At 33.3% G+C, this 24,108-nt stretch overlaps 3 protein-coding genes and 1 long non-coding RNA gene across 9 annotated transcripts in view; 2 read left to right on the top strand and 2 right to left on the bottom strand.

Moving 5' to 3' along the window:
- The window catches only part of LOC140050993 (uncharacterized), a 38,785-nt gene extending 16,957 nt beyond the window's left edge, over window positions 1-21,828 (bottom strand). The window contains exon 1 of the mRNA XM_072096050.1: window positions 21,789-21,828. Coding sequence (XP_071952151.1) covers window positions 21,789-21,793 — 5 coding nt within the window. The 5' untranslated portion in view covers window positions 21,794-21,828. The remainder of the gene's footprint in view (window positions 1-21,788) is intronic.
- The window catches only part of LOC140050989 (interleukin-6 receptor subunit beta-like), a 133,568-nt gene that overhangs the window by 31,943 nt on the left and 77,517 nt on the right, over window positions 1-24,108 (bottom strand). The gene's annotated exons all lie outside the window — the stretch shown is intronic.
- LOC140051272 (uncharacterized) lies at window positions 1,720-9,079 on the top strand. Of its 6 annotated transcripts, none has more exons than XR_011845501.1 (7): window positions 1,720-2,323; window positions 3,710-3,777; window positions 5,164-5,243; window positions 5,980-6,063; window positions 6,614-6,704; window positions 7,271-7,351; window positions 7,958-9,079. It is a non-coding gene; the product is annotated as an uncharacterized lncRNA (long non-coding RNA). The 6 variants fall into 6 exon arrangements; XR_011845504.1 differs by having other exon boundaries at window positions 1,720-2,028; XR_011845500.1 differs by lacking the exon at window positions 5,164-5,243 and having other exon boundaries at window positions 1,720-2,050.
- Window positions 18,013-21,468, top strand: LOC140051157 (uncharacterized). Its single transcript, XM_072096289.1, has 7 exons — window positions 18,013-18,528; window positions 18,848-19,082; window positions 19,416-19,575; window positions 19,736-19,906; window positions 20,037-20,105; window positions 20,220-20,416; window positions 20,661-21,468. Exons 1-7 carry the CDS (start codon window positions 18,223-18,225, stop codon window positions 20,954-20,956), a joined length of 1,434 nt encoding a protein of 477 aa, XP_071952390.1. The 5' UTR covers window positions 18,013-18,222; the 3' UTR covers window positions 20,957-21,468.

Below are 24,108 nucleotides of genomic sequence, written 5' to 3' on the forward strand. Positions count from 1 at the left end.
TAGGGCCTACCCACACTCACAGTAATAAAGTTTATTTGTATATATTTTTATATTACATCTAACAGTACCAACACTCACAGTAAGACATTTGCGATTCAAATTGCGATCAAAAGTGGTTAATACCTTAACAGTATTGTACAGCATTGCAATACTATTTATGTTTATTCTCCAAGGAGGCCCATAAATCTAAATCTATACCTGTATGGTTAAACCAAATAATTTGGAATGTTCCATTCATCACAAATCAATACATTTGTAAAAACGTATATTAAATGTAACAAAATAGTATTTTTTAAAGAAAATCGGCCTGTCTTCAACATTATGATGCTGTACTCGAACTGTTCAACCGGTTTTCAGCTATTAAAAACAATTATCGTAGGAGGAGATAGAAAAATGCGAAGCCTCCTCGCATTTTTGTGGCGGGTATTTTTCAAGATGGACATCCATTAGACAGTGTATACCACGATCGGAAAACACCCCTATTTGGGGCAAATCTTTGAACCTAAATTCGTTTTAATCGTCAATAACTAATTATCTAACTTAATTTAATTAGTAAACAGGGTTACATCAGGTGGTTAAAATCAGTACCGAAAGTACGAACCAACTTTACGTAAATTTATATATAGATAATAAGGAAATCTCATATTTCGCCAGTTTTCATCAAAAAGAAAAGTCACAACAATGGAATGAAAGAAAAAATATACAGTGTATAAGGTTCAAATTCTTTGTGCAGTTAGGCCCTTTACAAACAAACTATACATTGTTAACTGGCATACCGTATATTTCGGTGTATAAGTCGCACTTTTGACACGCAAATTTGACCTCTAAATTAAGGGTGCGTCTTATACACCGAACATAAATGCCTCACCACACAGATTGTACATAGCCTAGGCCTAGGCTATCGTCACCTCGTTTTCTAGGCCTGAGTAGGCTAGGCCTACTAACGTAACGGCAACCTGCTTCTGCCTAGGCCTAGTTTTCAAGTCATTTTAGCATGATGTTATACTAAATATGATGAAAAGATTTGTTCATTATGGCGCTCCGATAAAATATCATTTGTAAACGTTTACGTCGTACGATTGGAATAGTATTTATTTATACAGTAGTTATACGCACGACCGCCGTACCCCAAGCGCAAGCCCTTCTTTTGGTGGCACATGGTGTACGGTATTCGACTAGTATTTTCTCCAGGTGATTATAGCTAGCATGGACCTAGTAGGCCTTACGGCGAAGCTGAAATGATGCCTGGAAAAGCAATCCCGTTCCTCATCAAGCATAATACTTTTTTACCACATATACTGTTCTAAATAAATACTAATAGTACAAAAAGTAAAAGTTCCACAAAAAAATACCTGGCGTTTGGTAGAAAATTACCGTTAAAATTGGTAAATATGCCAACGATTTCTTACGAAATAGCGAGGCTGAAACAACTGGTGGCGCACTATAACTAGACTGTACTATTATTATCACGGTTTATAAGAAATATATAGGCAAGTTATTTATTATCAAAATAGATTTATTCTTTATTTTTTAAAATAAATTTGGTGAATACAAATTTATATTAACTCTAAAATTAAAATTTTGAGTTAATAATTATCCCCCGACATTAAAACATTTATAATTACAAATGGCTTCAACCGTTCGTATAATGGTTTCTCCCGACAGGTAGGCTATTAATAGCAGTAGAAATACAGCAGCAATATTATGCGCACAGCTGTTTCAAACATACGAATTAAGTCATGCGCCCTCAACGTTACAAGTCGTATCGCTGGAGTAACAATACATAAACAATTACTTACAAATCCACGTGTGCAGAGTGGAGTCAAACGTCATTTAAAGACATGTTTTAAACAGCCAATGAGAATGAGATAAAAAAAATAAAGGGTCGCTAAAAATATGAATATTCATTAAAGAGTCCCTGGATGAAACAAGCACGTTGTCGTTTTGTTTTTAAGAAGGAATGTAACGCTGAAAATTAATGGAAGGGTGGACCATAAATTACAAGCATAGACAGACCAATTGACGCACGTGAGTGACATTTCCAAATTAGGTACATGTTTGTTTGTCCGTATCTTTAAAAAATGTAATTTTCACTCTAATTCGTTGGTACTGCATGATAATTTAGTTATCTGTGAATGTTATAACATAGTAATGGTCGAGAGGTGATGGTTGAATTTTTGAGCTATGGCCGTTTCAAATTGTGTCATTTTTAGGCTTAGGCTTATGTCTACTCTAGTTGCAACACTGCCTTTCATGTGACAGCTGACCCAAATGAGTTTGGAAATGTTACATTATTTTAATTATTTAGGCCTGGCTGGGTAGGGTAGGCATATACCAATATTATAGGCCCTATTTTTATTTTAATACTAGGCCTAGGCCCTTGCTAGACCTATGTTCTCTAGCAGCCTACTACTACAGAGAAGCAGCTTTCCGGCTTAGTTAGCCTGGCCTTGAGTAGGCTAGCCTACTAGCCTAATAGGTATTACTATTAGTAGGCTACCTAATTAAAATTAGGCCCAGGATCTACGCCTAGGCCTATATATTTTTAATATTATTTAATCATTATAATTAATTTTAGTTTTATTAAATTTACAGTATTCATTACAAAAACTGTAAATGTAATATTATGAGGATTATATATACCCTATGTAACATGTATGCAATAGGGAATATTATAGGCCTATATGTATGTAATAATTACCGTATATTTCGGTGTATAAGTCGCACCTGTGTATAAGACGCACCCCCAACTGAGAGTAAAATATCGGTATTTTTTATATCGTCGATGTATAAGACGCACCTTATATTTCATCAAAACAATGTTTTTTTAAATTGTAATCAATATTATTGTAATAATATATTTTGTTATATCTACAACGGCGTCCTTTATTTAGGTTTTTTCTTACCTAGGCTCGACCGCGCCCAGCCTCAACAAGTTCTTTCTAACTTGTCATTCATGAGTTTCGCCGCAACATCGAGTGCATGACCGTGTGTGTAACACGCACGTGTGTGGGCTAGCCTCGCTCGATCATTTCGAGAGGGCGCACGTTTTCATGGACAATCGTCGTATTCGATTAGTATCTATGTATCCGAGAAGTGTGTACGCTAGGTCCATGCTATAATCACCTGGAGAATATACTAGTCGAATACCGTACACCATGTGCCGCGCCACCAAAAGAAGGGCTTGCGCTTGGGGTACGGCGATCGTGCGTATAACTACTGTATAAAAAAATACTATTCCAATCGTACGACGTAAACGTTTAGAAATGAAATTTTATCGGAGCGCCATAATGAACAAATCTTTTCATCATATTTAGTATAACATCATGCTAAAATGACTTGAAAACTAGGCCTAGGCAGAATTGAAGCAGGTTGCCGTTACGTTAGTTAGTTACTGTAGCTAGGCCTAGCCTACTCAGGCCTAGCAAACGAGGTGACGATAGCATAGGCCTATGTACAATCTGTGTGGTGAGGCATTTATGTTCGGTGTATAAGACGCACCCTTAATTTAGAGGTCAAATTTGCGTGTCAAAAGTGCGACTTATACACCGAAATATACGGTACAATATAAATAATGACAAGCATCATATTAACATTCGGTTTTGCTCATCACTGCATATTCAAATTAGTATGCAATCATATTAAATTTAATAAGTTAAGTTAATTTTATAAAATTGTTATAATAATTATTAATGTTATACTATTGTAGATACATATATAGAGCAGTAACCTGAAGTGTGGCTAAGCAGATTTGGACCATACCTACCATCTATATAGGTAAGATTATTTTGCTGTTCAAGAAGTAGCAAATATTTAATTGTGTACCATGCTATTAATTTGTAATATTAACAATCAATCACTACCACTGGCTGGGTAGGCTAGGCCTATATCATAGGCCCTATTTTTATTTTAATATACTAGCTAGACCTGTGCTCTCTATCACTAGCAGCAGCCTACAGAGAAGCAGCTTTCCAGCTTATTTAGCCTAGCCTAGAGCAATTAGGCTAGGTATAAGTAGGCTACCTAATTAGGCTAGGCTCTACGCCTATATAGGCCTATTATTATTTAATTATTATTAATTTTTGTTTAATATATTTACAGTATTTATTTAAAGGGGGATTCTGGGTTTAAAATTGCTTTTAAATATCGTTTATTTATTAAATAAAAAATATTATAACAATATAGACATGTCAGAATGAAGAAGTAATAACGAGAAATTAAAAAAATTAAATTTCATATACACTTTAGGGTAAATTCATGGAAAGTCTGTTTTTCAGCAGCTTAGGGAAGCTCATTAATATTCATGAGATATTCACAAAATCACGTCATCAGTGGATTCCAAACTCGCGACGTCAAGCTTAGTACGTTGTGTTCTCTCTCCTCTCTGTCAAACGACGACCTCGACCACCCGATCATTGTGAAATACATTTTTTTGTAGATTTGCTAAGCTAGGCCTAAAGTGTAATAATAACAGTAGTAGCATATATTTATTTGACATTTAATGAAATACAAAATTTAGTACAGATTACGGAGTCATAAATTATACTATTTTTATACCTTGAATTAATAGTACAGATCGTATATCGGCTTCACGTACTAGGCTAGGCCTAGCCTAAATCATTTTATTCATGCCGGGGTGAGAGCCATTTCTGACTAGGGATTCCATGCCACGATGGCTACGTTAAAACATTGGGGCCATCATTCATGGGCCTAGCTAGCCTGTTACTAAACGATTGGCCCATCAATAACAAAACTCAGTGGATTCCAAACCCATCCTATCAACCAAACTCCTAAACAATCTAAACCTAAAACGTTCTACAAAAATCGGCTGTAAATATTGAGGCAAAACAAGGTCCGATCGCCGTCCGCACGTACGTGTACGTCCCGATCGTCTAATGTAATAAGTAGGCCTAGTTTACTCTCCAAAAAAGCGGATACTGCATCAAGCAAGTAGACCGGTAGAGTAGGAAGGAGACCTAGCCTAGCCTAGCCGATCCGGCCCAGTTAAAAATTGAGCTAGCTAGTGTAGTAGACCCTATGCGAATTGATACTACCAGGCCTTTTACTATAGGCTACACTTGTTAAAATTAGCAATACTGTACTTATGTTTACAAATATTCAAACTCTCTCATTCGAGCTATATTATCTATACCATTCCGGTAGGTTGAGTCGACCTTCAATCAAATACTGTACATCGTTCATGTTGTGATTATAGACGGGGTATACTCGACCCGACCAGTTTGGTATTGTATACTGTATTATATCTGATTATCACGTGATGATGCCAGGCATGGACAGAGAGAGCACGTGTATCGTCGTCTCGCTCTCTCCTCGCCCAGCAGGAATGTATACGTTACGCTTCATTGATTTTGAAGGCTTTCCCTAAGTCAGTGCGAAAATCGGCAAACGTAAAGTGCAAACTTATCTAATTTTTCACTGTTTTGATGGATTTTCATAGAAAATTGACTTTATAAATGGGAAGACCGACTAAAATTACATCAGATAAGTATAATTTTACAAAATTAATTGATATGGTTAATGATAACGAGTCGTCGGAAGATTGACCATTTCACGAATTTCCTATTCTGTAACCACAGTGTGATTTTGCCGTAGCTGCACTTGTAATCTGGCCTCATTTCACAGCCTTCGTTCTGCTTCACTGGGCGCTTATATAAATTGAAACTTTTACCGTTCAAGAGACAAACAAATATATTTTACATTTTTTACTATTCATTTTAAACCCGGAACCCCCCTTTAAATAATGTTTCTTATGAGAATACCTGGTTATATATACCCTATGCAATGACATAAGGCATATATGCCTACCCTGTATGTAATAATTACAATTATTATAAATAATGAATTTTAACATTCGTTTTTGCTCATCACTGCATATTCAAATTAGTATGTATGCAACCATATTAAATTTAATAAGCTAATTTTAAGTAATTCTTATAATAATGTTTTACTATTTTTTAGGTACATAGCGGCAACCCGAAGTGGCAAAAACATTTTAAACAGATTTGGACCAATACCTAGCAGCCTACCATCTATATACAGTAGGTAAGTTTATTTTATTGCTCAAGAACTAGTAAATTTTAAATTGTGTTTACCATGCTATTAATTTTCAATATTAACAATCAATCACTACCACTGGCTGGGTAGGCTAGGCCTATATTATAGGCCCTATTTTTATTTTAATATACTAGCTAGACCTGTGCTCTCTAACACTAGCAGCCTACAGAGAAGCAGCTTTCCAGCTTATTTAGCCTAGCCTAGAGCAATAGGCTAGGTATAAGTAGACTACCTAATTAGGTCTAGGCTCTACGCCTATATATTATTATTTAATTATTATTATTTTTAATATATTTACAGTATTTTATTTAAATAATGTTTATTATGAGAATACCTGGTTATATATACCCTATGCAATGACATAAGGCATATATGCCTACCCTGTATGTAATAATTACAATTACAATATTATAAATAATGAATTTAAACATTCGTTTTTGCTCATCACTGCATATTCAAATTAGTATGTATGCAACCATATTAAATTTAATAAGCTAATTTTAATTAATTCTTATAGTAATGTTTTACTATTTTTTAGGTACATAGCGGCAACCCGAAGTGGAAAAATCATTTTAAACAGATTTTGACCAATACTATACCTATACCTATACCTACCATCTATATTATAGGTAAGTTTATTTTACTGTTCAAGAACTAGTAAATTTTAAATTGTGTTTACCATGCTATTAATTTTCAATATTAACAACCAATCACTACCACTGGCTGGGTAGGCTAGGCCTATATTATAGGCCCTATTTTTATTTTAATATACTAGCTAGACCTGTGCTCTCTTGCACTAGCAGCCTACAGAGAAGCAGATTTCCAGCTTATTTAGCCTAGCCTAGAGCAATAGGCTAGGTATTAGTAGGCTACCTAATTAGGCCTAGAGGCTCTATGCCTATATATTATTATTTAATTATTATTAATTTTTATTTTTAATATATTTACAGTATTTATTACAAATAATGTTTATTATGAGGATACCTGGTTATATATACCCTATGCAATGACATAAGGCATATATGCCTACCCTGTATGTAATAATTACAATTATTATAAATAATGAATTTTAACATTTGTTTTTGCTCATCACTGCATATTCAAATTAGTATGTATGCAACCATAGTAAATTTAATAAGTTAATTTTAATTAATTCTTATTATAATGTTATACTATTACTATTACTATTTTTTAGGTACATATATAGCGGCAACCCAAAATGGCTAAAACATTTTAAACAGATTTGGACCAATACCTATACCTACCATCTATATAGGTAAGTTTATTTTACTGTTCAAGAACTAGTAAATTTTAAATTGTGTTTACCATGCTATGAATTTGTAACTTTAACAATCAATCACTAACACATGTACAGTACAGCAGTAGTACTATCAATCAATAGTAATTAGTTAGTAATTGAAATATAGACATACTATAGTATTACTTTTACATATTCATTATCATTAGGCATTGTTAAAAGGAAATCAATACAATGCAATATTCCTTTAACATTTAAAAATGTACAATATTTTATGATCATTAATGTTAATGAATCATTCTTTGTTGGCTTTCTTGCATTTGTTGGGTTTTATTATTTCATTTTGTATCATTGGAGATGTGAAAATCAGATGAGTCTAAGTTTGACTCTAATCCACACTGCTGTTTTGTGACGGTTGAGTTTGGCATGTATTAGCTCCCCGCCTTGCTCAGAGACCCCCTTCCATTCTCTCATGAATGCAATAGCATGGTGCTCAAGCATATGTAGCTTAGGCTGTATTACACCTGGTGCAATATGCCTGTATTCTGCTAAAAATACTTGTATGATATTTTTATGGAATTAAAAAATACTTAATTTACACATTAATACATTTTATAATTTCAGAAATTTTGTGATGAAAAAGTCAATCTGTGGTGACTGTAGAATGGACCCAAGATCTGACTATCTTAGACATTTAAATAATAGAAAGTTCTGACAATTTTGTTGAATAGAAATATACAATGTATGATGTAATCTTAATTGAAAATTGGCGCTTTTTAAACTATGTATATAAATTAGGATGAGAAAACAGTTATTTGATTATGAGGTATGTTCATTTAATTAAATTTGTTAGTATAAACTTTCAAAAAGAGTGAAGATATAAAGACGAAAAGCAGATTATGGAGCAGCTGTACCAGACAAAAAACTGTTCCCTTAAACGCCAGTGTGTTCTTTCACTTGTGAATGTAGTTTTGGCCCAGGTCATAGTTGTTGTTGAAGTGTAGCATGCCAAGCAATTTGGTCCATGCCCTGTTAATTTAAATGTTAGCGTGGTAGTATACAGTATCCATTGAAAATTCGCGAATGGCAGGTTGTATAAATGTATATAGGTTGTAATTTTACATTTGTTAGATTTAGTGCAAATTTGTGATGGTTTTCATATTTTTTAAGTTGTATTTTTTATCCTTTTCTTTAAATTTTGTTCCACAACAGAAGCAAGCAGAACGTAAAGCCTTTTCGTGAAACTGTGTTGCCTACAAAAAAGAAAAGAAATTTTAATTTTACCAACCTTTAATGTTATATTATATTTATCATACAGTAGTTTGAGTATTTTTGTATAGGCTTTAATTTTAAGGGCCTAGCTAGGCCTGGTAGTTAGTAGTTTTACTAAATTTTTACATTTATGATGAATTATATTCAGTTGAAATAAATACAATGATAATAATTAAGCTTATTATTTATTCTATTGTAAATTAAAATGATGTATAGTATGATTACACTACTTATACGTACCAACTAGGCCTAGCTACAACCTAGGCCTAGTTGCGTACAGCCTAGCGAGCGGTTATCAGCCGCGTTCATCGACCTCTCGCCAAATACGCTGTTTCGCATTTAACAAAACAGTCGAGTTTTTAAATGAAAATTTCTTGAGATTTTCACCGTCACCTCCTAACAATTCAATGTCTCATGTAAGCATATATAATCAAACTTTTACCTAGATTTTCCAAGTATTTATGAAAATTACGAATAAAAACAAAAAGTGCACAATTTGACAAGCATTTTTTCAAACTTTCCATTGTTTACATTTGCTAGGCCGATCGATGTTAATTTTTAAAACTTCCGGGTGTAAATAATTTCGTAAACTTGTTGTTATGCTAAATTACTTACTATTTCCAAAAAATCGGTAATTAAGAATCTTATTTTCTAACAAATAGTATAAAAATGGTTTTATAATATTTATGAAGAAATTGATTAAATTAATTTAAAGTGTAGTTATAAAAGTTGCAAATGTCGCGAAAGTTAAACGAGATTCAACCACTCGCGCGGCGTCACGCTCAGGCACATATCGCCGTCTGACAATATTGAGGGCGCTTGACTTTTTCTATTTATTTTACATTGGTTGAAACAGCTGTGTGCGAAGTTTATACCGTACGCCACGCCAACAACATCACATGGTACTGTTATCAATTACATTATGGGAAAGCCTTTAAAAGTTCTTGTCTCTAATTTAAGATTTGATTATTATTAGGGATAACGATGTAAAATTAAAAGTTAATATTTTTCAAACAAATTATACATTGCCTGTTAGTATTTTGTATCAATATTATAATAAAGAAAGAATTATGAAAATATGACTTGTAGTTTTCGAAATATAGGGTTTAAAACATCGCCGAAAATGATCGTTTTTAGCCACGAACGATGTAAACAAATTGCGCCCTCAGTCGACAATTGTATGAACTAGTCATTTTTCGTAAAAATAATTATATAAAATCACGATTTTAAGTAACATATTTTATATATCAACATTGTAAAATTCAATAAAATATGATATTACTTATTTATTATATAAAAAAGAGTGTTTATTTAACCTCGTTCGAAGAATTTCAATGCATTATATTCCTGTGTAATTGGACAGGCCTGACACCATGTGACTTCACGGCACTCGCGAGAAAATTATTCCGCTGTGTGTTGAATCGCGTCAACCAATCAAAGGGTGAGAATCCAAAATCGTTCAACCGTGAGACTTGCGGAGCGGTCAAATGCGGAGGTTTGATTGGCTTGCGATGACATCATACCATAAAATTGCGTTTTTGTAGTTGAGCCCCTCGGAATTTTTCAAAAATTATTTAAAAAATGGACTAAACGGATATTTTTTATGGTATATGGGTTGTTACTATGAAATATTCGAATCATAAAGGCCTCATATCGGGATAAAATTGTTTTTTTAGCAGTTAAAATTAATATTTTTCTTAGTAACAAGCACATGGTATGTGGAACTATATTATCTTGGTGTAGGAATAAAAAACATTTTGAGGTCATAAGAGGCTCAACTACAAAAATAAGGTTGAAATGGTAGGTCATTGAGCCTTCCGAGGGTTTTGTAGTAAACAAAAGCTATACGCGCTAGGCGACAACGATCTTTTAACCACTATATTCACATTTTTGGTTGAATGAAATGGAAATAAAAAATACTTGATCTTATAGAATAATAGGTAAATAAATATATACTCAAAATGATATATTTATAATTAATTTATTTTCAGAACAATTACCTAATAAAAAGTGTTTACCAAAGTAAAAAAACACCGCGTCAATGACATGATGTTTAATCGTGGTAATGAAAATGGAGTCAGCTCTCGGTATCCCTATTATTATATGCCTAGTCTAGTTAGGCCTAATAAAGTCTGAACAGCATAATATAAAATTAACTAGGCTAGGCCTCGTGAATTAAGGCTACCATGTCAATACGTACCTCTAGCTATATCAGATCGACCTCATGCGCGCCTCATCCCCCGTGCGGTCTCATATATCTCACTCAGCGTTGCCAGCGATAAAATTTAAATTATGCCGTATCATGTCTCAAATAATGCCAGATTGGGAAAAATAATGCCAGATCCCCAAAATTTGGCCCTAAACAGCGCCACCAACGGTTGTATGTCTAATAAACGTTTGTAAAACCCCAACTGACACAAAATAGGGCCTAAATTGTATCCCTATGTCGTTCAAAAATTGTATTTTTAGTTTTGTGAGTAATAACTAATACCGTAATTCTAAAAATATCTGGGGTGCGAAAATGGTAATTGCAAATGAAACAAACACGAACACCCCCACCCCAAAAAAAAAACTTGTTACAGCCATGGAAATTTAGAATTTTTGAGCTGAAATATGAGAGCTGCTCGATCTTTGCACTTAATTTCAAATATGAAAGGATCTTAGCCCACTATAATTAGAAAATGGCAATTATAATTTAAAATAGGAAATAAAAATATATATTAAGTGTCTCCAGGACCTCAGCCCCACCATGGTTGATAAGAAAATTTTGAAAAAATGCTGATTTAAATGCCACTTAATTTAAAATATGAAATAAAAATATATTTATTAGTGTCTCCAGGATCTTAGCCCACCATAGTTCGAAAATGGCAATTATAATTGAAAATAGGAAATCAAAATATATATTAAGTGTCTCCAGGACCTCAGCCCCACCATGGTTGGGACTGGAGGTACAAAAATTTGGAAAAATAGAGCTGCTCAATGGCCGGAAATGGCACTTAATTTAAGATATGAAATAAAAATATATTTATTGGTACCTCCAGGATCTTAGCCCACCATAGTTCGAAAATGGCAATTATAATTTAAAATAGGAAATAAAAATATATATTAAGTGTCTCCAGGACCTCAGCTCCACCATGGCTGGTGCTGAGGTAAGAAAATTTGGAAAAATAGAGCTGCTCAATGGGCAGAAATGGCACTTAATTTCAAATATGAAATAAAAATATATTTATTAGTACCTCCAGGATCTTAGCCCATCATAGTTTTGAAAATGGCAATTATAATTTAAAATAGGAAATAAAAATATATATTAAGGGTCTCCATGACCTCAGCCCCACCATGGTTGGGGATGAGGTAAAAAAAATGGAAAAATAGAGCTGCTCGATGGGCGGAAATGGCACTTAAAGATGTATTGTCCCTTGAAACACAAAAAAATGAAGGTCAAAATATTCTAAATTTAAAGTGGCCATATCAAAGTAATATTAAAGTTATTCACTTTAAGTCGAAAATTTGAGCCAAAAACAACAAGTTTACGTAATTAACAGGTAAATTAGTTTGATTACATTTCATCTGGAAAATCGTCACGAGCGAAAGTAAACAAAGATTTCAAACCATGAGTACGCATTATGCATATGCTAAATTAGGATTGTTTACAACTCGTCACGGTTAAGAAGGTATTTTCACACAGATCATGAGAAAGTTTTATGATTATGCATACAGAGTAGCCAAACAAGCGCGTTTCATTATGGGATATGTTTTGATTGAAAACTTTGACTGGAAGTCAAAGTTATTTTTTAAACAAAAAAACGTCTGTATTTCCGAAAAATGTTTGGTGATAGTTAATAACTATTATGATACTTCAAAATGACCCACCCTTTTTCGAAATCTATTATTTTTTATTTTTTTTGGAATTAGTCAAAGGTACAATACATCTTTAATATTAAATAAAAATTACCTCGCCCACATGGTCACTACTGGGGCTGAGAGATGAAGAACATTTGGAAAAATAGGGTTGTTACGACGATGCAAATGGAACATAATTTGAAATATGGAAAACAAATTCTCCTAGAAGAAATTCTTTTTAAAATTAGAGCTTCTAATTAGTTACTGGAAATTGCCATTTCAAGGGTTGGGGTAGAGGTGCGGCCACTTATAATTATGAACTGAAACAACAAAACCCCTTTCATAATGTTTTCGTTCAATTGTCTCTATATCTGGGGATCCAATAACCTGCATGGTCTCTGAAATAGAGCAACATAATTGGCCAATAGCTAGCCTCTTCGGATTTGTTGTGCTGCCTATATCGCACACACGGTAGTTTTCGAGCAGCCTTCCTATCCGAAGAGTCTATTTAAGTCCGAAACAAAAGGATGGAAGAACTATTGTTGTACGGAAAACCCGAACAGATCTGTTTTGTACAATATGATATTGTGTAAGGTGATATGTATTAAATTGCAAGATTAAACAAAATATTTTATTTTTGTTCTGTGGTATATTATTTTTTTGGTTGTTCAAAAAACACAAAATTATGCCAGATTATGCTAAAAACGGCTAAATAATGCCGCGGCATTATGCCAGATGCCGTGGGCCTCTAAATAATGCCAAAAAGCATAATAATGCCAGAAATGGCAACTATGATCTCACTCGCTGTGTACCCACGTGGGTAACCGACAGGCGGTCTTTGTTCATTCCCGCCCAGACCACGTTGCCCACACACTATTTTTAAACCGAGTACTATAACTGTCATTTTGAAACTAAATAACTTATACTCACTGCAAAATAGCATCCACGGCGTCAAATAGACGATATTACCACAAGATCCCACGACTAAACTGCCAAAATACGCAATTTTTTTGAGAAAAATGTGTTGAATTTGTCAACAAATTTCAGGTCATACGCTATATTACATTCAAGAATCAAACCTCATGAATATGTATGAGATAAATCTGACCTTTCAAAAACTTTTATTTTTAAATTAAGAAATATGGAAAATTGACTGTTTTTTAATCGTAAAAAAATCATAAAATATTACCTGTTTGTAAATACTAATTTATAAACTGTATTTTAATCTAATACTTATGAGTTATGTATTTTTATAAAATATATATTATTTGTTTCCACAAACAGTCTAGTACACCTTTTTTGATTGGCTGAAAATCGTTGTAAATTTAAAAACATGCTTGAGATTTAAAATACAAATTGAGGGCGCTGCGCATTGTTGTGACGCACGCGCATGCGCGCTGTGTGAAATTCCGTACGCGAACATACGTGGCGTGCCTACACATCATCATCAGTGAGGCGCCTTCTCCATATGAAAAATTCCGGTGAAAAATTTCTAGTATTTTATTTTAATAATGTAATTGATGGAATATTATTGATTGTTTTTACTTTGTTTAAATTCATAAAGGGTTTCCCTGTAATTTTGTATTAATGTTTTAATTTTATTTTTTTTTTAAATAGCGTTGACATGAATTTTTCAGTACAAGATACAAGATAACTTTATTTATTGTCAAATAATTCAAAGATTTCAAATTGGTAAGGACTAATAATAATCCAAGACTGATTGATATGTAGTCAAGCATAGAGATATTATAGTTCACTATAATATCTCTATAGCCCCTTTCTCACAGATGTGCCTGCAATATACCGGTACAGTGCTGGCGTCGTGCCGGTATCGTTACCGGCATATACCCATTCTCATCGGACTATCGTGCCGGAAATATAACCGGTATATACCGGCTTTCTGTGAGAAAGGAGTCGGGCATATTCGGCCAATAAAAAGTCTCTGACAAAATAATTATTGAGGGCGTCCTTTATTGTTATTATTTTTGTCTAGCGATGATATGGCGGCGAATGTTAAGTTACAGATTATTATCTTCCTTTATAGCATATTTATGCAATACATGCTATGTACAGTATATTGTGCATATATTATACAGGTATAGCAATTAATTTGCCGTCATCGGCAATCTGTAAAACACCTTAGAAGGCTGTAGGCCTACAATTTACAAGGCGACGAAAGGTCAGGCACCAACAAACAAAGACTAAAGGCCCATTCACACTAGGACGATAACGATCGACGATAAATATATAAGCATGCATTTTTTTAACATAAAACAAAAGAAATTAGAAAGGGTTTCGTTCTAGGACTATATGATAATCATTTATGCTGTCTTTGATAAAATAATATTTTTAAAATTCCAATCAAATGACGTCATGATACATAAAAACAATAAAATCGTTGTATTGTCACGATATTATTGCTCTTACTAATCATGACGTCATTTGATTGGACGTGTGAAAATATAATTTTCATCAAAGGAAGCATAGATGGTTATTCTATAGTTCTAGAATGAAAAGGTTTTACATTTCTTTTATTTTATGTATAAAAAATGCAAATTATTGTCTATTATCGTCGATCGTTATCGTGCTAGTGTGAATGGGCCTTTAGAGCTATGGCTGGCCTAGCCTAGCGGCCTATATAGATTATGCTACAAATTTCTTCTTGTCCCCTTATTTTAAGCAGCTCTCTTAAGCCTGTTTTCCTGTCGACGTTGAAATACGTTGAGTTGCGTTGAGTTTAAAATCGTTAAAGTTGAAAATAAAATAACGATGACGATGATCGAGTCGGACCGCTAATATTTACACATTTTTACGCGATCGTTTATAGTTTCTTGGTTCTCTCGAGCGTTGCTGGGACACGCGGACGTGAAGTGTTGCAAAACTAAAGCCGGCCACGCGCAGCCGGGACCGCGTGAAAATTGAAAAAGTTACGGGTTTTGATGCTTAAACCCAGCCTAGGACATACTTTCGTTGATATCTTAATCTAGGCTTACACTAAAGACAAACATTAAATCTAATTGGTTTAATATTATAATTTAATTTAACTTACACTTGTTTTTTTTAAATATCAGACCTTAAAAGTGTACAAAAAAGGTGAAAAACATCGTCGCGTTGTAAACATTCAAGAATTGTCAGCGCGTACCTATTTTTTCACAAACTGCAATGACGTAATTTGTGGACCATTTGATTGGTCAGTTTTAACGATCGTAACGATCGTAATCGTTAAAGTTGAATCAAGTTCAACTTTAACGATTTAAGATTTTAACGATTTTCAACGTTAATTTTTACCCCCTTTTCCTGTTAAATCGTTGAATATGTCAACTCAACGCAACTCAACGTAACTTAACGTCGACAGGAAAACAGGCTTTATCTCATTATCCCTCCAGTTCGACATTATTATTGTTAATTGAATTGAATAGGCGCCAAAGTGATACACTTGACTGCGCAAGGTGTCAAAGCCTCGACGGGGAACCCCGGAATATAACGGCAATACGTTCTCACAGAATGCCCGTCTGGCATTGCGGGGAATATCCCTAGAATATTACTAGGTCTAAAGCAGGTCATGTCGATGCCGGCATGGTGCCGGCATGATGCCAAGACGACCCGTTCTCACAGAAAACCATACCGGCATGGTAATGGTATATTCCCGCAATATTCCTGGCACACAACTCTGTGAGAAAGGGGCTAGTCAAGGCAGCTGAACAGCATCATATTCATAAGGTGTTTTCCTTACAGTAAGTTATTTTAATGAAAATTTGGTATATTATAGTGATCTTTGTTATAAATAAGATGATGTGGACAACAAATAAAAAGACACAAATACTAATATTAATAACTAAACAAATCTCTTAAGGTTTTGGGTAGCCCTGAAAAGGGCTGTTTGGTTTGGGTTTTTTTCCTTAATTTGGGTAGCCCTGAAAAGGGCTGTTTGGTTTGATTTGAGTCGTGTTTTCTTTAGTTTGCCTTTTTCGGCTTCGCTGCCATCATTTGTGGAGAGGTCTTTATCCAGTGGCTCTTCATAACACTTTCCAAGATCTTCAGGTCATCTGGGATTCCTCTGACATCTCTTTTGATGGAGTTTAGTTGTGAGTGCATAGATGTATACAGAGCAATATGCGTCAACCTTTGTATACCCGGAGAAGTACTATAAGCCATAACTTAGATTTTGTATTAGTCTTATGATCATTTGATTTTGAGTTCATAATTTACTAGGATTATATTATTATATTATTATAAATTCATTTTGTAAAAAAAGCATGTTTTAATAAGATGTGCTTTCGGGCCACAGAAATGGTAAAATGCCATTTATACTCGGGGTACCCGAGTCTAGGACTCACTCATTTTCTCCTCCATCTGGACACTATTGAGTAAAAAGTGCGATTTATAAAGTACTACTCCTCCCTTATTCGTTGTAGTATTGAGCTGGGATTTGGCATGAATATACTACAGGGACATGTCCTCAAAGCTATAGAGCCGGATTTTTAAATTTCAAATCGGATGCGGCCAGAAGGTCCCCGGTTCGAGCCCGGGCGAAACCTTTTTTTTTTTAACTTTATGGTGAAAAGTACTGTATACGCAATATGATATACAGTATATCTTATTTTTATTATTTTTTTTAATACTTATTTTGTGTAATCGGTAATTATCACTTTTACACATTTTTATTTTGCTTTTTGCTTATTACCATATTTATTTTAATTTAAATGGATTAAAAAACTTTGTGTAACCAGGGAAGAGCTCTTCCCTGGTGTAACCCACATTTTTGGTGTAAGAGGTTTCGTAGTGTACGGTAGTGGTTATCAAGTCTCTGCTTAACACGCAGAAGGTCCCCGATTCAAGCCCTGGCGAAACCTATTTTTCTTAAAATTTATGGTGAAATATACTGTATGCGTAATATGATATAGAGTATATCTCGTTTTATTACTCGGGGTACCTGAGTCTAGGACTCTCTCATCTTTTCCTCTTCTTCTTCCATCTGGACATTATTGAGCAAAAAGTGCGATTTATAAAGTACTCCCTTATTCGTTGTAGTATTGAGCTGGGATTTGGCATGAATATACTACAGGGACATGTCCTCAAAGCTATAGAGCCGGATTTTAATTTCAAACCAGATGCAGCCATATCACGTCTCGAAGATGGTACCGTATAGCCGTATTTGGTAGCGAGGTTATTGATTTGTATGTGACGTTACATCCGGTCTTATGACGTCATTACAGATCTCACATTCGTGCTTGTTATTACATCGGTTAAAATGCTCATAAATGTATTCTTGTCCCAACCAATAATATTGATTACAATTTAAAAAAACATTGTTTTGATGAAATATAAGGTGCGTCTTATACATCGACGATATAAAAAATACCGATATTTTACTCTCAGTTGGGGGTGCGTCTTATACACAGGTGCGACTTATACACCGAAATATACGGTACCTTGTGTCGGTATTATACCAGGGAGTTGTTTTTATACCTTGTGTCGGTATTATACCAGGGAGTTATAAAATAGTCAAAACATATTGCAGTGACAGTATAATCATTTTCTTGTTCCTCATTAAGCATAATAAGTGAACTCTCTTGATTCATATACATAAAAATAAATTAATCACGTATTAAAAAGTTCCACGAAAATTTTCCTGACATTTTAAAGAAATCTTGATTTTAAAAGTATAAAAGAATATATTTTCGCAGTTGCCATTTTGTATCACATGACATCAGTTAAACCAATCATACGCGACGTTTAGGCAGCAGACGTCAAAATCAGCACGATGTAAACACGAAATGGCGTCCGACGAGGAAGGATCTTCTCGCTCAGACAAAGTAAAGTTGAAATGTTTTTTCCAAATTTACAAGCATTCAAATGAAATTATCAGTCCAATTACTGAGATTCGATGGAATAAAGTGTTGCTCTGTTCAAAGAGTTGGATAAAATTAGATGGAGACGGCAAGGAAATCGCCATACATTTGACGGAGCTTGGTATGTCTGATGAAGGTAAATCGTTTGACGATGTCGTACGCGAGCATCCAGGCTTAGGTTTTCATGCTACCTGTTACAGGCGATATACTGATACATCTCGACTAAAAAAGGTAATATTTGGTTTATTATTATCAGAATACTCTAAGAGTTAATAATATAGTTAAATGATACAGTATATAGGGTGCTACTGCACTTACTTATAGATCTATATTGTGCCCTTAGTTTCTGTGCTTGGTTGTTGATTGGGCTTTCTACTAGTACCAGTACTACTACGTAGGCCTAGGCCCTAGGCCTAGGCCATATTATATTATACAGTATATATTATTCAGTAGGCTACAAAATTAATTTTAGTTAAATACCAATATAGGCTCTATATAAGACAAAATAAAATGCTGTATAAATTAATTATACGTTGAAATTGATGTTTAGGCTGAAACAAGAGTTGCCAAAAAGAGATCCCAAGCAGGAGACAGTGAGAGCCCAGATGAGCCACCAGTTAAGAGGGCCAAGCATTTTTTGAGAAGTAGTTCAGCCACAGCAATGGTTCAAAAAGCCACAATTTTGCCAAAGAAATGTATCATTTGTAAATTGCAAGACAAATTAGTGACGATCCAAGGCAAAAGAGGTCATGATAAATTAAGAAAGGCTTTAACAGATGATGCAGGTAATTATTTGAAGAAAAAAAATTCACTTGTTATTGTTGTTTCTCCTATCCTTGAAATTTGTAAACATATGGTTAATTAATCAATCTGCTTTCTAATCCCCATCCTATAATGAGTTTTGCAGGCTCAACTGATGTAATCCAATTAGAAAACCTTCCTACTGTACAGCATAATGAGGTGTTCCAGGACATTTCTTCCATGTGAACCTTTGCTATATAGTGTAATCATGGAGCTATACATTTTATATCTCCATGCTGTAGTTATGCATAACAAAATATCATTTCAATCATTTAGGAATTACACACTATTGCTTTTGTTGATTTGATTTATGACAGGAATGTTGCGAAAAGCTGCAGAAATGAGAGAGGACGAAAGTATTTTAAAAGACATTCGAGGCAAAAGCTGTGCTTGTATTGAAGTGCGATATCATGACCAATGTTACAAAAACTACACCAAAATAGTTGTTAATTCACGTAAACGACATGATTCTGGAAAGTGAGTAAAACGTAACTTTCTAAAACTCTGTTGGTTTTTTAAATTTACATTTTAAATTTTTTTTTTATTTGCTTCAGTCTAAATGTTGAATTTTTAAACACCAAAATCTATAAAATATTAAAATATATTTTAATAATACAGTATTTATTATTATTTACAGGGAATTGGAAAGTGTTTTTTTAACATATAAGCAAAGCTATAAGGTATTTTGCAGAGATGTAATTGATAAACGGTTACAGTATGGACAGGAGATACTAAGACTCGCAAAACTCCAAAAGCTTTTCATGAAATCAATTGAAAAAACAGAAAAAGTTTACTTGTCAACTATAAGGTAGGCTGTCGATCCCTTCTTAAAAACGATGAAATAATTTTGTAATATTTTTGAGATCCAGTTACTGTAATAATTTCTTCATTTTATCTGTGTTACAATTAATTATAATCAATTAATGTGTTATTTATAGATCAGACGTGTTGAAGAAGAAGCTCAGGATGGATTATCCTAACCTAATTTTTCATTCACCCACAAGAAGGTTAGTTGCTTAGTGTGTTTATATTAAATGATTATTTCACCAGGGATAATTTAAAAAAAAAATCTTTTTGTGGATTGGTCAAACTAAATATTTTATTTATTTTTTCTTAATTAGAAATGAATCAGTTCTGGTGTACTTTAGCAATGTATCCCCAGGATTTGTGGCTGATCCATTTTTGTCATCAGGAAAAAGTACAACGGAGACAGATGAATCATCAAAGTATGACATAGATATTCCAACTACTTCTACAACACACGAAATCTCCACTGATGGTGACAATAGAGACAAACTAAGGACTCTATATTTTGCAGGTACGGTTAAAATACAATAACTTGTATATATTGGTTTATTTTTAAATAACAACAATAAATGTTATTGCATAATTAAGGAAATGCTGTGGATCAAAGAGGTGAAAGCTGTATGCACTCAAAAAACAAAACTGTTATGATAGTAAGTGGTGTCGATCATAAATGCTGTACACAATACAGTATATGCTTTATATAAATTTATTATTACTATGTTTCATTCACCCAATGCTATAAAATGTACTTGCAGGTACGATAGTAAATAATGCCATCAAATCAAACAAAGGTATGCAGAGTGAATGGCCTCCAAGAGCAGCGGACATTAATGATGTTGACATATCTGAAATTGTGCCATATGAGTTGTTTAATCTAATCGCAAAGTGTGTTGGTGCTGCAGAAGATACTATACAAACCTCATTTTCAGATGTTACTGAAGAAACTCGAACGAAAATTTTATCGATATGCCAGGACATCCTGTACCTTGCTTGGAAAGGAAGAAGGCAGACTCCAAAGTCACTTGCTCTAGGATTAACTGTTCGAGTGTGAATGAGATGAGTGTGAAAACAGGACAAGAGAAGAAGAAGAAGAAAAAGAAGACACACCAGACTATGGCATTGAAGATGATGAATTAGACTATGGTGAATTAGACTATGAGGAAGATGAATATGAAATATAGTTTATACGGTTTTGAATGCAACAAAATCATCATAAAAAGTAACTGTAATGTAATAGGCCTACACTATAACCAATGTGAAACACTAACCATGGTTATGCAAACAGAAACTGTGAGCATGTGAATAAAAAAAAAGATTTAAAAAAAATGAAAACAAAATGGAAACCATGAGAATATAAATAAATAATATAACCATGAGAATATAATAATAAAAACTGTAACCATGAGAATATAAATAAATAATGTAACCACGAGAATATAATAATAAAAACTGTAACCATGAGAATATAAATAAATAATTTAACCATGAGAATATAATAATAAAAACTGTAACCATGAGAATATAAAGAAAAATAGTAACTATGAGAATATAAAGAAATTGTGTAACCATGAGAATATAAAGAAAAATATTAACCATGAGAATAAATACAATTACATTGAAACAAAACAAATATTTGATGTTTGTATTTTATTTAATAATTTAAATTTACTATTGCATTGGTGTTTATTACTAGGAATATGTGTTCTATATGTTTCACAGTTAAATCATATCAGTCACTCTGTACATCCGTAGAGGAACACGTAGAGAGAGACACTGACGTGTTAAACTCGGAGAAAAAAGTTGAGTATAACATTTCAAATGTTATCTAGGTATTATTTACAATATAACTTCTTAAAATTAAAAAAAATTATGAATCAACTTACCGCATTTTATATATTTTTACATATTCGCAGAAAATTAAAGGAAAGGTAAAGCTATTATCGTTAACGTTAGTAAACTGAACAATAACATACCAGACCATCCAAGCGAATAGGACATAGCTTAACGGATCCGGTCACCGGAACAGAGATCACTTTGGTGTAACTTCAGTTTATTAATATAAAATTATAATATCAGCGAATTGTGACGTCATTACTATAACTTTTTCTTTTAACACTTTCACCGCCAAAGACGGAAATCTCCGTCTTTCGATGCCCAGCGCCAGACCGCCAAAGACGGAAATTTCCGTCTTTGGCTTTTTATTGCACAATTTGTTAGATCATGTATATATGGACCGCATATAGAAATTTCAACATCCAAATCGACCTGGACCGCAAATATTTTGATACTTTATTAACCCCTAGTGCCAATGACCCAGCTGGCCTACATCGCGTCCTATCCGTAAACAACATAATGTGCTTACTGCAGACGAAGCAATTGCAGAAATATTTGCCGACTCTGACTCTGAAAATGAGTATTTATTATCCCCAGATGATGAAGGTATATTTGTACCTAAATCTGGTTTATAAAATGTAATAAATAATTGGAGATAATTTAGCTAGCCTGGCTTAAACTAGTTTGTAGAATAGGTTGAGAAACGTGACACTGACAGACGATGCAGCCAGGCTAAAAACCTCATTATCTCTGCTTTGTTCTCCGATTGAGCCTAAAGTGCTAAAAGTGAGCCAAGTTCTTTGTACAATTATGTGGTATTACAGTTTTATTTCAATAAAGTGTTTGGTACCATTGGAAAGTTTATTTCTATCTCATTATTTGAGTGTATATTGCATGATATTCTGATTACAAACACCTTTGCTATGAGCTTTGAAAAACAGGTAAATTTATCTAAAATGGCTGGCGGTGAGGGGTACTTCCTTTATTGAATGCCTGGCGGTGAAAGTGTTAAAATGTTTCATATTATCTTATATTTCATATTTCATTGAATTTAATTAGCCTTGTTTTTACCAGTAATTATAACTGATAGACGGGTTAGTTGATCAAAGTTGTAATAGTTGTTGTTTAGTTGTAATAAAATGGTCGAAAGAGAAATCAAAATCTACCGGACCAGATGGATAAATCAAATGATATAATACGGACTAAAAATAGATACCGTACAAGTTGAATCTTGGATTATAAAGACTTGTTTTGAGACTCCACTAATTAGTAATAATATGTCTGAAGTAAACATTACCCATGGACACTTTTTCCAAATTATATGACTGACTTTACTTAATTATCCAAATATTCAGGAAAGAGAAAAAGGCAAGAGTTAACTGCTTGGCTATAAATTAAAAGGACGTAACATTCCATGTTTAAGTACCAGTCTTAATTAACTTTCGCAACGGCGAACTTTCTCTCATGAAAATTATGATTTATGTAAAGTCGAATATTTCTCGAATAATATCATGTTATTAGGTCGAAAAATATCTTATGTCTAAGTATGTTAATTATTCAAAAAAACATAAATATTAACGCAATCGCTCACTGATTGTTAAGCAAGTGTTATGGTAACAGTTGTGTCATCATTCTTTTTATTGTACTTTTTTTTTCCTTATTAAGCAACCAACATGGAATAGTCAATTCAAAACATAAATGTTGTTTACCATTGTGTAATTATCATCAAAAAATCATTAAAATATTAATAGTTTTTATTTAAAAAATTGGTTGGTTGTACTGTATCACAAAAACAAAAGGCCTCTGTAAATTAATATAACTGTATAAATTATAAACAAAAATACATTTTTTTTTAATGACAAGAATTGAGAATGTTTAAGTAGTAATGAAATTAGTGTTTAGTATACTAAATTCATTTATTATAAATGGTTAGGGAGATATGGCTATAAAAAATAACTAAATAAATAAAGATGATTTACATTTATAGCAAAAAATGTTCATCTAATTATATTGCTTTACTACAGGTATCACTCTGTTAATATTCATAGAATTACATTTACTTGTATTGTTTCTTTTTAAAACATAAAATGTGTTTAACATACAAAATAAAATTGAAATGCTGAACAGACCTTGACGGAACTCATCCTTTTATTTCATATATCAGTCATTTGCATAAGAAACATCTTATTAAATTTGCAACTTTTCATATCAATCTATATTTTGCATAGATGTGATGCGACGAACTAGAGAAATAACTAGGCAACAAAGATACGAACAGGACAGGGAATCTTTGAAATGTCTGCTATATCTGTTAATGCAGATATCAAAACAGCTTCAAAAAGGCATAGCTGATTGAGAATACAGGCCTAT

This window comes from Antedon mediterranea, chromosome 6 (genome assembly GCF_964355755.1).
Source record: "Antedon mediterranea chromosome 6, ecAntMedi1.1, whole genome shotgun sequence".
In the NCBI taxonomy this organism is placed as follows: Eukaryota; Metazoa; Echinodermata; class Crinoidea; order Comatulida; family Antedonidae; genus Antedon; species Antedon mediterranea.